Below are 14,950 nucleotides of genomic sequence, written 5' to 3' on the forward strand. Positions count from 1 at the left end.
ATAATCAAATCATATAGTTATTTATCTTTATATATCTCAGTGGATCCACCTATGGGTAACATTAGATAATTGCTTAACAGTTCATGGATAATTAAGTAAAAGAAACAAAAACTCTGTAAGAAACTACACTAAAACTGGGAAAAAAGAGTTTAAGACCTCAGTAAATGGTGCTGAAAAGGACATAATTTCCTATATTGTCCCTATTCCCAAAATGACTTTTTAAATTTGTACAACAGAATACCACCAGATCTTATTATTCACTTTTGCACTGATACAACTTGTTTTGGAAGCCTAAAGCCTAAATATTTCACCAGTATGATTGGTATGTTTTGATTTTTTAAAAAGACTATATTTTTAGTTGTACACCTACCAGAACATGGTTGCTTTAAGATCATAATGTAGGGTATATCTTTAAGGGCCTTCGAAGTTAATTTCAGTTTAAATATATTTTTTTCCTTCATGTTTATCATGTGTATGGTTCTCTCTGTAGGGAAAAGATGTAACTGCATGCTTATATTTTAGTAATTTTCATGAAGTACCTTCTTGATTCATAATAGTTTATAACAAGAGGATGAAAACTCACCTCATATTAAAGGAATGTTTTCATATAGCAAGATCTGAAGCCTATTAGTTTTTAAACTAGTTAAGGATATATTTTTGTATATTCTATATTTCAGCATTTAAAGATTACATTCTTAGCTCAAGTCTAAAATTTGAATTTTGATCATAAACTCTTTAAATGTCTATAATTTAAATATGTCTTTCCCAGCCTCTTCTGAAACAATCTCCTTGGAGCAACCATCAAAGCAGTGGCTGGGGCACTGGCAGTATGTCCTGGGGAGCGATGCATGGCCGCGATCATCGTAGAACTGGAAACATGGGAATTCCAGGAACTATGAATCAGATATCTCCACTGAAGAAACCATTTTCTGGTAATGTCATAGCACCACCGAAATTTACTCGCTCTACTCCATCACTGACGCCAAAATCTTGGATTGAAGATAATGTGTTCAGAACAGACAACAATAGTAATACACTCTTACCCTTACAGGTAAGAATGATATGTAAATGGCCTTATTTCTAATGTTAACCTTTCACAATTGGAAATTGGGTGGTGGTGGTGATAGTAATAGTATAATAAAATGAACAGATTGAAAAAGAAAAAGTTTTAGTTTTTGAGCATATACAATTTCATCAAAAGATAAAATACCTATACAAAGAAAATTTACACTGAAAATTCTTTAAGCACACTATAGAAAATAAGCTTCATAAAAATGTAGAAAAACCTGCTATATGTATTAAATACATATTAAGCTTTTAATTGGCAACTCCCGAAGAATGCCTTAATTTATTCATCTTTAATGGGGCACCAAAATGAGTGCCTCTTATAATATGGCTAAACTGTTCGTGATCACGCATAGATTCGACCATGACCTGATCAGCTGTATATGTATTAAAATAGACTTAATACAGCTGTGATTATGGCAAAATATTAGGGCTTTTTAAGTCAAATTAAAATTTGTCTTCACTGGTTCAATGACTATTTTTCCCAGATGTGGCCTAATAGTTATGATGATTGACATTTTTTTTTCAGTCCTTTTAGTATTTTGTTGATATGGCAGGTAAATGAAAATCCCTTATGGCTATTTAAAATGAGACTTTCTTTTTCTCTCTAAAACCTGTAGAAGACAATAAAAATAGAAAGAACTTTGTTCTTTGTTTTCTTTCCTTCCTTTTTTGTTTTGTTTTCTTTTGTTTTGTTTGTTTGTGGATGGGTTTGGGGAAGAGAACTGCTTATTTCTGATGAAAACTTCTATGCTATTGAAGGTGAGATCTAGTTTGCAGTTGCCAGCTTGGGGCTCAGATTCACTCCAAGATAGTTGGTGCACTGCAGCCGGAACATCCAGAATAGACCAGGTAGGCTGCACAGTGTATATTTTTCAGGATTTTGGCTAGGAGTTTAGTATTTATATTATGAGGAGGATTTCTTATCTATTTTCCAATGATACCTATTTCAGCATATATCAGAAAGCATGAAAGTAATTTATTTTTATGGGATCAATTGACATAAATTATTTAATGTAAGTAATTATTTATATTGCTTCATTTTTATATTTAAAGGTAATTTATAATCATTTTATATTTCCAAAGCATAATAAATTTGTTTTTGGGAAAAGGAATTATATACCCAAGAGCACCTGGCTTTAAACATCTAAAAATAGAACAGATTTTTATCTCCTTTCAGAATTATTTGCAGTTAGATACAAAACCATGTATTTACCTAACCTCCAAGTTTGCATTTCATCAATGTCTTATGGAATTTTTCAGTAATTTTTTTCGTGAAATCTGCTACATCAGTCTTGATATATGTTTCTTAAAAAGTCCTATCTTACTTTAACTGTTTCAACTGGATAAAAAACTTTATGATGCAGTATTTTTTCTAAATTTTGTTATTGTCCTTATATACTGTCTTTTTCCAAATAATCATTTTCCTAGGGAAAACCCCTGAGTTAGAAAGCTGGAGTCAGTCTTAATCAAATTCCTCTCAAGCATTTTGTGGCTACAAAATGCAAAAACTCAGTCCTTACATATGAAAGTTCTTTTCTACAGGACCCAAGTTTGAATGAGCACAGAGTTGACATTATGGGGGTCCACTGAATGGAGCTATGTTATCTTTAGCTAAAGCTCTTCCTCAGTTAATTTACCATCATGAGCCAATTTTACAAAAATTGTATAAATAGATTCATAACCTTTGTAAATAGTATTCTAATCTGCAGGGTTAGCAGTAACTTCAATAATCAACCATTAACTCTTGTTTTAGGCAAGTCCTGCCTATTTACCAAAGTAGTCCTGTCAGGATCTCCACTTAGAAACAAGTAGTTATCTTACGTAATTTGTAATTTATTGTCTTGTTAATGGAAGTTAGCTATCCATCTATTTCTACTCTGTTTTTCACCCTGCTTCTGTTAAGCCCTATGAGTGGCATTTTTATGGTGGCATTTTTATGTTATTCAAATTGACTATATAAATGCCTAAGAAATGACATGTTGGAAGAGAAAAATTATAAGTATTTTGAAGATGGTAAGGAGTGTACTTTTAGAGACAAGGCAAACACATAAGAAGCAGAGATATCTCCGCAGAAGAAGCAATACAAATCACCCGCCATACAGAGGGTCCATGGGTTGAGGGGGCCATGTGTTGAGAAATCGGGTTGTTGAGATGGTGTCAGTTGGTGAAATGCTAGAGAGCGGAGGTGATAAGGAACGGGAAGTTAGCCGATTGGGCTCTGCGGAGGGGCCTCTGGGGCTGCCCCAGGGGGAGGGCCTCTCGGAGCCTCCCCCTTACCCTTCCATCAAGGCCACTCTCCTTTACCTATTTTTGTAATCTAGGGTTTTCGGTGAATTCATTTTGTTGATTAAAGTTTTTTTTCTTTTGTAAATTGCGGAGATATTGGCATTCCTTGCGGATTCTTTTAATTTTTAAAAAGTTGTTCAAGTTCAGTTGTCTGCATCCCCCCTGCCCCCATCCCCACCTCCCACCCTCAGTCCTGCACCCCTTTTGCTTTGTCCATGTGTCCTCTGTGCATGTTCCTGAGGACTCTTCCTGCCCTCCCCTTATCCCCCTCCCCCTTTTCCTCTGGATACTGGTTTAGTTTGTTCTTCCTTGCAGTGTCTCTGCTTATATTTTGCTTGCTTGTTTTTTTTGTTGACCATGGACTCTTGAGCAAGAGCTGTGATGTGATAAGTTGAAGACAGTGATGAAAAAAGTAAGGTGGTGACAGTGAACTATCAAAATTTGATAGTTCAAATTTTGAACTATCAAGGAGAGGTTGAACAAGGAGAGGTTGTTTGAAGCCTGAATCATCTTCCACTTCCTCTCATAATTTTTGACATTGTATCACAGTTTATGGGCCTCCATCCGTTTGGTTCATAGTTTCATTGTACAAGGAGGGCCTTGAACTAAGCCATGTAAGGGCCTTTTTAGCTCTTACACTTTCTCTGATCTCTTTTGGCCATTTTTTTCCTCCCTCCTTTCTGCTCCTTGCCCCCTACTACCCACCCTTACCCCTGATTTTTAGAATCCAAGGGTCTTGGTTTACTGGGGGGAAGAGATGGATATTGATCCCAAGCAGTGGAGGTGTATGACCTCTCACCTGGCCTTGAAAACACTGTTGTTGTCTCCTCTGAGTACCCCAACGGTACTTACGCAGAATTTGTCTTGTGTTTCTCCATAAAAGGTTAAGGTATTTGAGGTTGAGGTTCTTAAAAATACAGCAGCAGCTACAAAGTGCAGCTGGTATCTTAACCTGTTGGGTAGCTCCTCACTATTTGACAAAGTTAAAATTATAGAAAATACCTAGGCACGAGAATATCTGGAGAGATTATTTTTATCTCTGATTGTTTTGTATCATATACAATATTTTAATATTAATGAATTTTAGTTAAATACATTACTTTAAAACATTTAAGTTTTCATTTCCTTTAGTCTCAAATTGCTTAGGTCTAAAAATACTAAATTCTAGAACTGAAGTCCTTTTTTTTTTAAAATTTATTTATTTTTAGAGAGGGAAGGGAGGGAGATAGAGAGAGAGAGAGAGAAACATCAATGTGCGGTTGCTGGGGGTTCTGGCCTGCAACCCAGGCATGTGCCCTGGCTGGGAATCGAACCTGGGACACTTTGGTTCCCAGCCCGCACTCAATCCACTGAGCTAAGCCAGCCAGGGCCTTAGAATGAAGTCTTAATTCTTATTGTTGTACTTCAGGCCTTACCTATAATTGAATTCAGTAAATGGGAAAGGAAGAATTTTATAGGTTGGTTTTATTTCAGATGTATGTAAAACTTTGAGGGCTGGCATGTTCTTATTTTAAATAGTGCATTTTTTATGGAAAAGGTTCAACCTTAAAACTTAAAAAAAAACAAATATAAATTTTATGCACATTTCTAACTTTAAAGTAAATATTAGATATCTTTCTTAACATCTTTAAGGCTAAGAATTACTTTAAAACTCTATGAGGTAGTTACCCTCGCAAGAAATCACATTCAAAAATGTGAATTCTAAATTACCTTAAAACTGAATTTCCCACCCTAACTATTGTGGCTCCATGGGTCAGGCGTCATCTCAAAAACCGAAATGTCACCAGTTTGATTCCCTGCCAGCACATACCTGAATTGGCAGCCAGGCCCCTGGTTGGGGGCGTGCAAGGATCAACCAACCAATTGATGTTTCTCTCCTTCTCTCCCTTCCTTCCCCTACCTAAAATAAATAAATAAAATATTTTTAAAAAATATAATAAAATTGAATTTCTTTTTATGTTTCATATCTTGTGTTCAGTTTTTCAATTGTGCTTAACATATTCTTAAACCAATATTTGCAACTCGTCTGCCCATTTTCTTTAACTCTTGTGGGCACTAGCATACCGTAGGCCATTTGGGTCCTTTAAAATTAAATTTAAAAAAAAGTCAGAATCACTGTTAAGCACTCTGTTGAGAATCAGAATACTAAAGGAAGTTTAAGAAATGAATGTCTCTTATTATATATGCGGCCGTGTGTTAATTACCCTTGAGATATATGAGGGGAAATACTATCCTTGACCACTGAAAAGGCGACAGTCCAGTGGGGTGAAGCGGGGGCAGCTGCCGCGGGACAGCTCGAGAGTTGGAGAGTTGGAGAGAGTACGAGCTGAGCGCTGGCTGTGCGGTAAGGCCGAGGACGCCGCGTGAGCTGCTTGCTCAGTGCAGCGCAGCCGCAGTGCGTGATCAGGGGTGGACAACCAGTACTCAGATTCAGGAAATGCTCACATAGCTCTGCTTTTTAATTTTAAAACTGGGGAACTAAACACGAAAATACCATAAAAGCTGATCTTTCTATCGTATTTAGGCAGGGGAATACATGCTCAAGCACCTGGTATATCTTTCAATATGAGGATGTAGGATTTTTCTGTAATCTTTTTCTCTGGGAGGACACTTCGTTGTCAAGAGGGGAAGGTTCTGCTTGACCACTTCCCTCTTTCAAAACAGAGCAGGGTTTTGAATCTATCAAAGTAAAAATGTGATATCCCATAAAAAGTTCCCTTTTAATTAAATTGGAATTTCTCTTGTGCTAATTGTAATATCATTGACTTCCTTAGTTATTTTTCAGTGTGTATAATCTTTTCTTAGGCCATCCTTTCTAAGATTAGGATTTCTTTGTGTTTTTGGTGTTTTTCAATTTTCTAGGACTTCTGTCACTTCTGTAAGTCTTTGTGGCAAATGTTTCAGTTTACAAAAACACAATAAATATTAGAATATAAGATATAGTTTTTCCACTGATGCATTCTAATTTTTGCCTGTTCATTGTTGTAGGATTCTGTAATTTCTGTTTCTCAAAGTCCATTTAGTTGATTCTTTGCCAGATAGTTTTTATATTTAAATAGATTGGAGTAAACTTCATAGAGATTCTTATGTGAAATATCTTGGCCATTTTCAAATAGTCATATAAATGTAAGTTAGATTGCTATGATTTTCCATTTATGCTAATCAGTATTGGTATGTTTGTAGTTACTTTAAAATGGTTTCAGGATTCCAGTTTAGTTTTTAAACCAGTGTCAGTTTGTGTGAACACAAATTTGTCTAATAATTGTATTTCAGAAGGATGCATGAGTGTTTCATAATCACATTAGTTTCTATTTGAAATTTTTTTTAGAAGTCATTATCTTGATTCCCCACATTTTAGTTGATGAAATTATCTGTATTTTTGAACATGTAACTGTAGGTCTCATTAAATTCAAACAGCAATTTTGGGATGTCATGAGCTCTTTGCTCGTGTATTTTGTGTTTGGTGCTTTAAAACTCATGTGGGATGCAGCTAATGAGTAACAAAGTAAAACTAAGCGAATAATTTTTAAATAGCTTTGCTATTTGCTAAAGTAGGACTTTGTTTCATGATGACAAGACTTGTCTGGGAAGGAAAATAAGGGATTTTATAAGTAGGCCTCTCTTTCAGCTAAAGCAATAATACTGTACGTACAACATTTTTTATAATGTAACAGTTGTCAGAGCTGATGGTGTAGTGGTCACAGATACAACCTATTGAATCAGACTCTGTAGATGGGTCCCAGCAACCTGTGTGTTTAACGAGCCTTCCAGATGCTTCTGAAGCATGCTCACATTTGAGAACCTCTGTTTTTGCTCAGTGCTTCTCTGGGCCTCCCTCACCAATCAAGGTCACTGGTCTATTGAACTTGTGTCACTAATGGGTATGTTTTACCTGAGGAGTCCAAGTTAAAATACAGAGTTAAACTACGGCTAATCAGTGATGAAGTTGGAATAAGAGCCTCTCAGTGTCGTCTTATTGTTTACATCATTCAGTGTTACTTTTCACAGTTAAACTCCTTGGCAGCAGCTTGTTTAATCTACAATACTGATTCCCGTCCCCTAGCTTTAAAAAGCTCACAACCCCAATTTAAACTTCAAAGTAGAGTAAATAAATCAACATCTTCTCAGGAAAGCTTGTGTTTTTCTTCAGCTTTCTAAAAGACTGGTTCTGAATCTTCCCTGAATTGTAGAGCCCTTTGGAAAACTGACGAAACCTATAAACCTTTCTTCAGAAAAAAATGATTCATATATGCACATGCAAAATGTTGTATATAATCTCAGAGATTGCATGATCCTTCTCAAAGCTCATGGACCCTGGTTAAGAAGTGCCAAGTTCTGATTTCCGTGGAGGCCTTTTCCCCCACTTTCATGATTCTTTTTTTTTTTTTGCCATGTTAATCATTTTTTGAGATTTAAAAATGGCCGGCCTCGCCCACGTATTCATGCACTTGCACAAGCATGCACACACACACACACACAAATTGGTGGGGGTTAGTGCTGACATATTCTGATAAAAATCTCCCTGGCGATTTGGAAGGCATGGGCCAGAGCTTGCTGTGGTAGTTCCCCATATGCATTTATTCAAATGAATTGATTGCACATTGAACAGAATACTGTATGAAATTCATGAACGTTAAAGAATGTACTAGGCAAGTTGAGAGATTTAACATGAAGCAAACAAGGCTTCTAATGGCACAAAAGATTTTGTTTTGAGACTTGATGAAGTAGGAAACTTCATAAAATGAGATTGCTTTTGCTCCCCCATCTACTTTTTTTTGCAAAGGGGATGGATGGGAAGAAGGTTAGAAATGCAGAGACCAATATGTGAGGACTTCAGAGAGAGCAAGACTTGACTATAAATATTCTGGTGTTAGCCTTTGTTTTGATATTGGTATGTGATTAGCCTTTCTGATATTTGATTTTTTACTGTATAATATGTTTATGCATTCATTATTGTGAAAAATTCTAAGTCAAATAACATACAATGTTTGATAGATGTTTAAGGTATGGTGCAATTGAATTAAGTCCTTTGCCCAAAAATATTCAAGTGCCAGTCTTCCTTGATCAATGAGAAAAGTTTAGAAGTTAAATAACAACTAAAAATGCTTTCTGCATGTATCACATTTCGGAAATTTTATAAGCTGAGAATAATAGCAATAGAAATTGTTTTACTGTATTGCATTAGTACTGTCAATGAAATAAGATTGCTTTTGATATGCGATTTTGGAAATTTATTAAATCTATTCTTCACTATGAGAGACTGTAGTTTATAAGATCCTTAGTTATTGGTATTGTCTTGGGATGCAAACTTACTAGTAATATTAATCAGATGTTCTATTTTGTGTAAGAAGATTAATGTAGTGTATTTATCATTACTTTTTGGAAAAAATTGCATCGATTATTTTGAGTCTTTTTCTTTTCTTTTAGGATCGAAGTAGAATGTATGACAGTTTGAATATGCACTCTTTGGAAAATTCCCTTATTGACATTATGAGAGCAGAGCATGATCCTCTTAAGGGTACGTGACTTTTAAAAATATCCTTATCATCCACCAGTTTGTCTGCTTATCTTGCCATTTTTATATGAAAGAAACTCAGAGCTTGAGTAGCACCTATACCACCTGTAAAATTCTATTATAACTGTTAATGAGAACCTTTGTCTTGGTGAAATGTCATACTTTTTCCTTGTAGCCTATTTCAGTTTATGCTGATTTATACAGAGAGAAATGTAAACCCATCTCTCTGGGCTTGTTTTTTAAGAAAGAGTCACTTTTCAGAGATACTCTGCAGTTTACATCAAAGAATGGATGTAAAAGTGTATAGTATAGTCATTTTTCTGGAATTCTACCAAATACTTAATTATTTAAATTTCTTAAGAGTACTTTCATTCACAGTTTGCAGTGATTCCAACCTAGAATTGTCCTCCGTTAACTTCCTTATTTTTCTTCTGCTTCATATCATAAGAGTTTTGAAAGGTGATATTTATAGTAGCTTCTCTGAGGTAGAAAACAACTCTTCAGAAAGTTGGGGCAAATTAGGAAAAAGAATCAGCCCCGCTGATCTTACAGTATCAGCTTTATTATAAACTAACTGTATCTGAAGAAATTTTATTAACTTTCTTTTTTTATTTGTCTTTAATAATTAGTTTAGATTTCTTTTAAAATATATTTCATCGCCTTTTTCATTAGTGGTGAAAATCGAGCAAACTGTGAGATTGAGTGATGAGAAATATTAGTTATCTATTGCTGCGTAATGAAGTGTTCCAAAACTTAGAAGCATAAAACAACAACAAGCATTTATTACCTCATGCAGTTTCTGTGAGTCAGGAATTCAGCAGCAGCTTAACTGGTTGGTTTGGCTCATTGAATCAAAACCATGAGTTACTTTGTAAACTTGCTGCGTTTTTAATTCTTTCAAGACAAGTAAGAATGCCCTTACAAACTTTAACCTAAAAACCCTAGAACTTCAATGTTGGCAGCCAGTGGGTGGCTCAGGGCTGACTTGGCAGCACTGATCAGATATGTAAACATTTCTGTGCTGTGTCTGGATTTGGCTTGTAAAGGAGTTTCTGGTTTTTCTAATTTCTTTATTTGTAAGGAGCTTGAGAGGCTCAAGGTATCATTAGTGATTATTGACAACATGTGGCAATGAAGATAGTTATCATACTTTGTTTTGTGTGGATATTTTTCTGCTTCTAACCAGAATCTAGGCTATTTTTTTTAAATGTTTGTATAGCACTGGGGTCTTGTTCTTTTTCACTGCTATGTTGACAGTTCCAGTAGCATTTGTCTTAGATCCACTTTTTAAGAATAGAATCCAGTAGTTCCTGATTATGAAGAATTTCTATTTCCTTAACTATCCAGAAAGAAAACTCTTTGAAATTTTTAATACAAAATAAAGCCGATGTTAACTATGAGCAATGGATAATGAAAAGTTTTCCGTTGTTGTTTCTCCCAGTCTTCTTTATAAAGGCCTTTTGAAGATGTTCAGAGGAAACATTCTCTGTTGTGCTATTAATTATCTCAGTCTTTCTTTTTCTCTAGCCTGTGTTATAATAAAAGTGGGGGAAACCTATTTTTCAAACAAAGATGTTGAAAAAGAAAATGGAAGCAGCACAAGGCTAAGAGGAATTTAATAGTAAAAAAAATCAAGCAAATTCCAAATTCTTTTATTAGAAAAATTATCTTTGGCCATGAGAAGGGAAAAAAACATGCTCGCCACCACCCTTCGGGATCACAGTGAGAAATCTGTTTCTATCTGGAGCATTTTATGTTCCACATTTATTATGGCAGGGAGTAAAAAGGAAAAAGCATTTGAGAAACCTTCTGTACAGAAAATGAAGAAGTAAGACTAGTACTTCTGTCAGTTGCTGTCATTTACCTGTTTCAGACTATCTTGACGCACAGGTGCTGCCACTTGAAGTTTTTTCTTGCTTTTCTCACTAGCACAGACTCTATTAGCTTCTGGTATCATAATTTATGTCCTCCCCACACTCATATCCTTTCATATTTTTTTTTGGTGGGGGGGTGCTGGACCTTAGTAAAATTTGCTAAAGCAAGGTTGTGACAAATGGAAGAAACCAGTTTCTAACTTTGTTTTGTTTTCCCTTCTTCCCATTCCTGGTCTTCAGGACAGTACTTTTCCTCTACCCTCTCTCTTCTGTCCGCTCTGTTAATCCCATTCAGAAAGTTCTGTCTTCTGTTTGATACAAGGAAATTCTTTTTTCCAAAAAAATAGGATGCATCTTATTTTATCCTTTTACAGTGTTTTCAAATAACCAGATGTTACTTTGTCTCTCTTATGGGATTTAGTAAAAGAGAGAGAGAGAGAAGGGAGTGGTAGCACAAAGTATTTTTAATGAATTACTTATTTCCCTTTATGTTGATGGTGAAAGTTTCTTGAAAAAATGTCTTTGAGCTTGAGTGATGAGAGCTATTAGTATTTACTACTGCATAACAAATTATCCCTAAATTTAGCAGCTTCAAACAAGAATAGACATTTATCTCACACAGTTTCTGTGGGTTAGAATTCAGGAGCAGCTAGCTGGTTGGTTCTGGCTGAAGAGCTCACGATGCTGGCTGAGGCTGCCGCCTTCTGCAGGGTTGACTCAGGGCGGAGGATCCCTTTCCAGGATGACTCACTCCTGTGGCTGTTGGCAGCAGAGCTCCGTTAATCACCATATGGCCGTCCCCCCGGACCGCTGGAGTGCCCTCCTGGTGTAGTTGCCCGACTCCCCCACGCAGAACGGGAAAGCTCCAGGGGAATGCCCGGTGTCTCTGTGGCCTGGCTTCAGAAGTCTCGCACCAGCCCGCTCGCCGTCTGCGTCACCCTGCCCAACCGGGGGAGGCTCTGCTGCTCTGGGAGATGAGAATGCCGGGCGGCGGCGGAGCTCAGTGGGGGCCCCCGCGGAGGCTGGCTCCCTCAGTGATGGCGGGCAGAAAACTGTAAAGTGGTGTTCAGGCCTACTTTCCTGAAGGAAAAGAGGGAAGCTGCTCAAGGTCAGCGTCAGTGTCGGTAGAAAGAATAGCAATCGAGCAGATCTCTGGAATCCAAAGAACGTCAGCGGCGGATTGCTGGCCTGGCTGAAACCTGGCTGTACCAACAGAAGGCCCCTCCCGTCCCCACTGGAGCCTAACACACCTTTCACTACGGCTTGTGTCTGTCTTCCCGGCTCCAGTGACTGTTTTTTACAGGTCATAGGGGACCTCCGTCGTTCAGTGTTCAGGTTTTTACGGATTAGCACATCAGGTGGGGAAGGACTTACGCTGTTGGGCCTCTGTGGGTGTGAAGTGATGGTGGCCAAAGATGGGACTCTGAGAGCACTTGATTCCACTGAGTGTGCCTGTTGGGTGCCCGTCAGCGCCCAGGACTCGGGTGCAGACAGTGTGGGAAACAGATACAGTCTCTGTTCTCTTGGAACATGTAGCCTATTGGGAAAGGAGAGAGCTTATAGTTCTATGCATAATATACTAATATAACATAATGTAATATATAAATATCAGATATAAACATACACACATATAATGTGATGTATCCATATAATATACACACAACTACAGAGTGTCATAAATACTATGGAGGGAGGATTTTAAGGTGCTTAGGAAGGCAGTAAGTGGGGAGAAGGGGGTCCCTAAGTTACCTGTGGAATAAACAAAGCCGAGGCCTGAAACCGTACGCAGCACAAGGATGAAAAAATATTGGGGAGAAAGTGTTAACTGGACAAAGTTTCCCACTTGAGGAACTGAAAGCAGACTAGTCCTGGCACAGCTCCCTCGGAGGAAGGAGCCTGATGCTGGTTGGGTGCAACACTGCCCAGCCCGCCCCGCCCTGCGGAGTGGGTGCCGTCCTTCGCTCTGCGTCGTGAGTCCTAACACACCGCTTTATGCTCTCCTTAGTATGAGGGGCGCCGACCAGTCTGTTTTGTTTACTCTGCGGGGGTTTCTCACCATTAAACCCCATTTTTCTAAGGACTGTTTTGATTCTCGGCAAACACTTTCCCTTTCAAAGAAACAAATGGTTAAAATAAATCACGCTTTGCCAAGTGCAGTTTTGTGGTTCTGCCATAGTGTTTTGCATACCTATATGAAATAATCTGAGATCTTTTTATGTATGTGTGGGTCAGTTCATTCTACTTTAAACAAAAGAACAAGACAGTGATTATTGTTAAGCTCTTTTCTCTCCCTGCCTCAGCAATTTGCAAAAAGGTCTTACTGTGTAAGCATTTTTACCAAAATTGCTTACCCCTGGCCCAAAGTATAAGGGAAAACAAAAAATTTTAATTTCAGCTCGTAAATGTTGATGTGAACGTTGTAGGAAGAAATGCCGTCGTTGGGAGGATCTGTCTCAGCGGGTCACAGTGCCATTACCAGTGTTCCCCGGACAATTAAAGGGAGTTCGGGGAGAGGATTTTAGAGCATGATTTTATGCCAGAGGTGCTAGGTTGTGGTAGTCCCTCTTCCCTTCTACTTTTCTTTTTTCTCTCATTCTCTTCACCTGAAGGTAACCTAAAATTGAAGTGCAAAGTCCTAAATTAACCTGTATGAATTTATGAAAGTCTCTGATGTGAGAATTTACGTTTTAGGTCTACAAATTCCGTAGGAGGACAGAGGTTCTCAAATTTTGAGAGCATGCTTATCATGCAGGTTTCAGGGCCCCCTTCCTAGCGATGGTGCGTTGCATGTTGTTGGAGAAACTCTAGTGTAGGAGAACACAATCAAAGAGAGCCATGAAAAAAAAGTAACAGTTATGGGGCATTTGTTCAAATACAATGAAGTGCAGAATAAAACTCAAACACGTAATGGGCGTACCAAAGCAGTTATATAGCACTCCTCTTACTCTGCCCCACCTTCCCTCTCTGACAGAAGGGGACTGCATTGCTCAGAACTCATTTTACTTCTTAGTCTCTCTGTTTTCTAGAGTCAGAGCTTTCACAAGTATCTCCCCAAGAAGTATGGATGAACACCATGTGTATTAGAATATCTACCAAAAAAATTAAGGAGGAAATGCTATGTGTGTATAAAATGCTTTATTTTTAAAAGGAGTAGAATTTATATATTATTTTCCCTTTAGTTCATTGGTCTTTTTTCGTGTAGACCACTGGCCTTTGATAAGAAAAAAAAATCATTATTAACTTTGGAATAAATTGTATGCATGTAGAAGCCATATATATTTTATTAACTGTATTCTAACTTTAATAAATGATCAATGTTGTGATATACCTGTTACCTTAATATTTTACTGTCTGACTTGTCAGACTTTAGTTTATCTTAAGAAAAGTACAATTTATAAGAGTTTAACAATTCTGTCACCAGTGGGACTATCTGGAGAGTAAAAAGGATATTATGAAAATGTGGTTGGAAAAGTTCTTGTTTTAGAAAACATTTAAAATATGGTATTATGGATAGTGACTTTTAAGTTTTACTGACTTTTATTTCTTTTTAAGTAATTGTCTTAATATTAAATTTGAAACCATAGTTATTTCTTCCAAGCTTTGTTGAATATTTAACTAAACAATTTGAGTTACAGCAGACTGCAGTTTTAAAAAAACTGAAACAGGCAGAAATCACAATAGATTTTCTTCAACTCTTATTTAGTTAGAACTTAAATGTGTTTATTAAAACCCTATTATTTGCCTCAAAGTATTTTTCTTAGGACTTTAAATGTGGGCTTACAACTTACTCATTTTTTTACAGATGTCTCCATTTACCCCCTCCTTTGCCCACCTCCACCCAGCCTCCACCCCCCTGGCTTACAACTTATTTTTAAGTTGAAAATAAAACAATAAAAATGATATTTTTATATAGAGCTTGAAGTGATAAAGACAAGTACATGGGATAATTAGGCCTATGAATTTTAGCTGTTTATAGTATTTGAAGAGTATCCGAGAATCTCTAATGAAGATTTTATTCCTCCAGAATATAGGACTTTATTTTTTTAATTTAAAAAAAAATGTTTGTTTTTTAAATATTTTATTTATTTATTTTTAGAGAGAGAGCAAGGGAGGGAGAAAGAGTGGGAGAGGAACATCAATGTGTGGTTGTCTCTCACACGCCCCCTACTGGGGACCTGGCCTGCAGCCCAGGCATGTGCCCTGGTTG

The 14,950-nt window shown here is 37.1% G+C and overlaps 1 protein-coding gene across 7 annotated transcripts in view; it reads left to right on the forward strand.

The window, feature by feature from the left end:
* CPEB2 (cytoplasmic polyadenylation element binding protein 2) overlaps nt 1–14,950 on the forward strand; it is a 60,025-nt gene that overhangs the window by 3,780 nt on the left and 41,295 nt on the right. For 5 of the 7 annotated variants that reach the window (XM_045834021.1, XM_045834022.1, XM_045834027.1 and 2 more), the window contains exons 2-4: nt 770–1,051; nt 1,828–1,917; nt 8,782–8,872. In XM_045834021.1, the coding sequence (XP_045689977.1) occupies nt 770–1,051; nt 1,828–1,917; nt 8,782–8,872 (463 nt within the window). The remainder of the gene's footprint in view (nt 1–769; nt 1,052–1,827; nt 1,918–8,781; nt 8,873–14,950) is intronic. The other 2 variants (XM_045834023.1, XM_045834024.1) reach the window with 1 other exon arrangement.

Source organism: Phyllostomus hastatus, unplaced genomic scaffold, assembly GCF_019186645.2.
Source record: "Phyllostomus hastatus isolate PE091 unplaced genomic scaffold, TTU_PhHast_1.1 phas_contig_196, whole genome shotgun sequence".
Classification (NCBI taxonomy): Eukaryota; Metazoa; Chordata; class Mammalia; order Chiroptera; family Phyllostomidae; genus Phyllostomus; species Phyllostomus hastatus.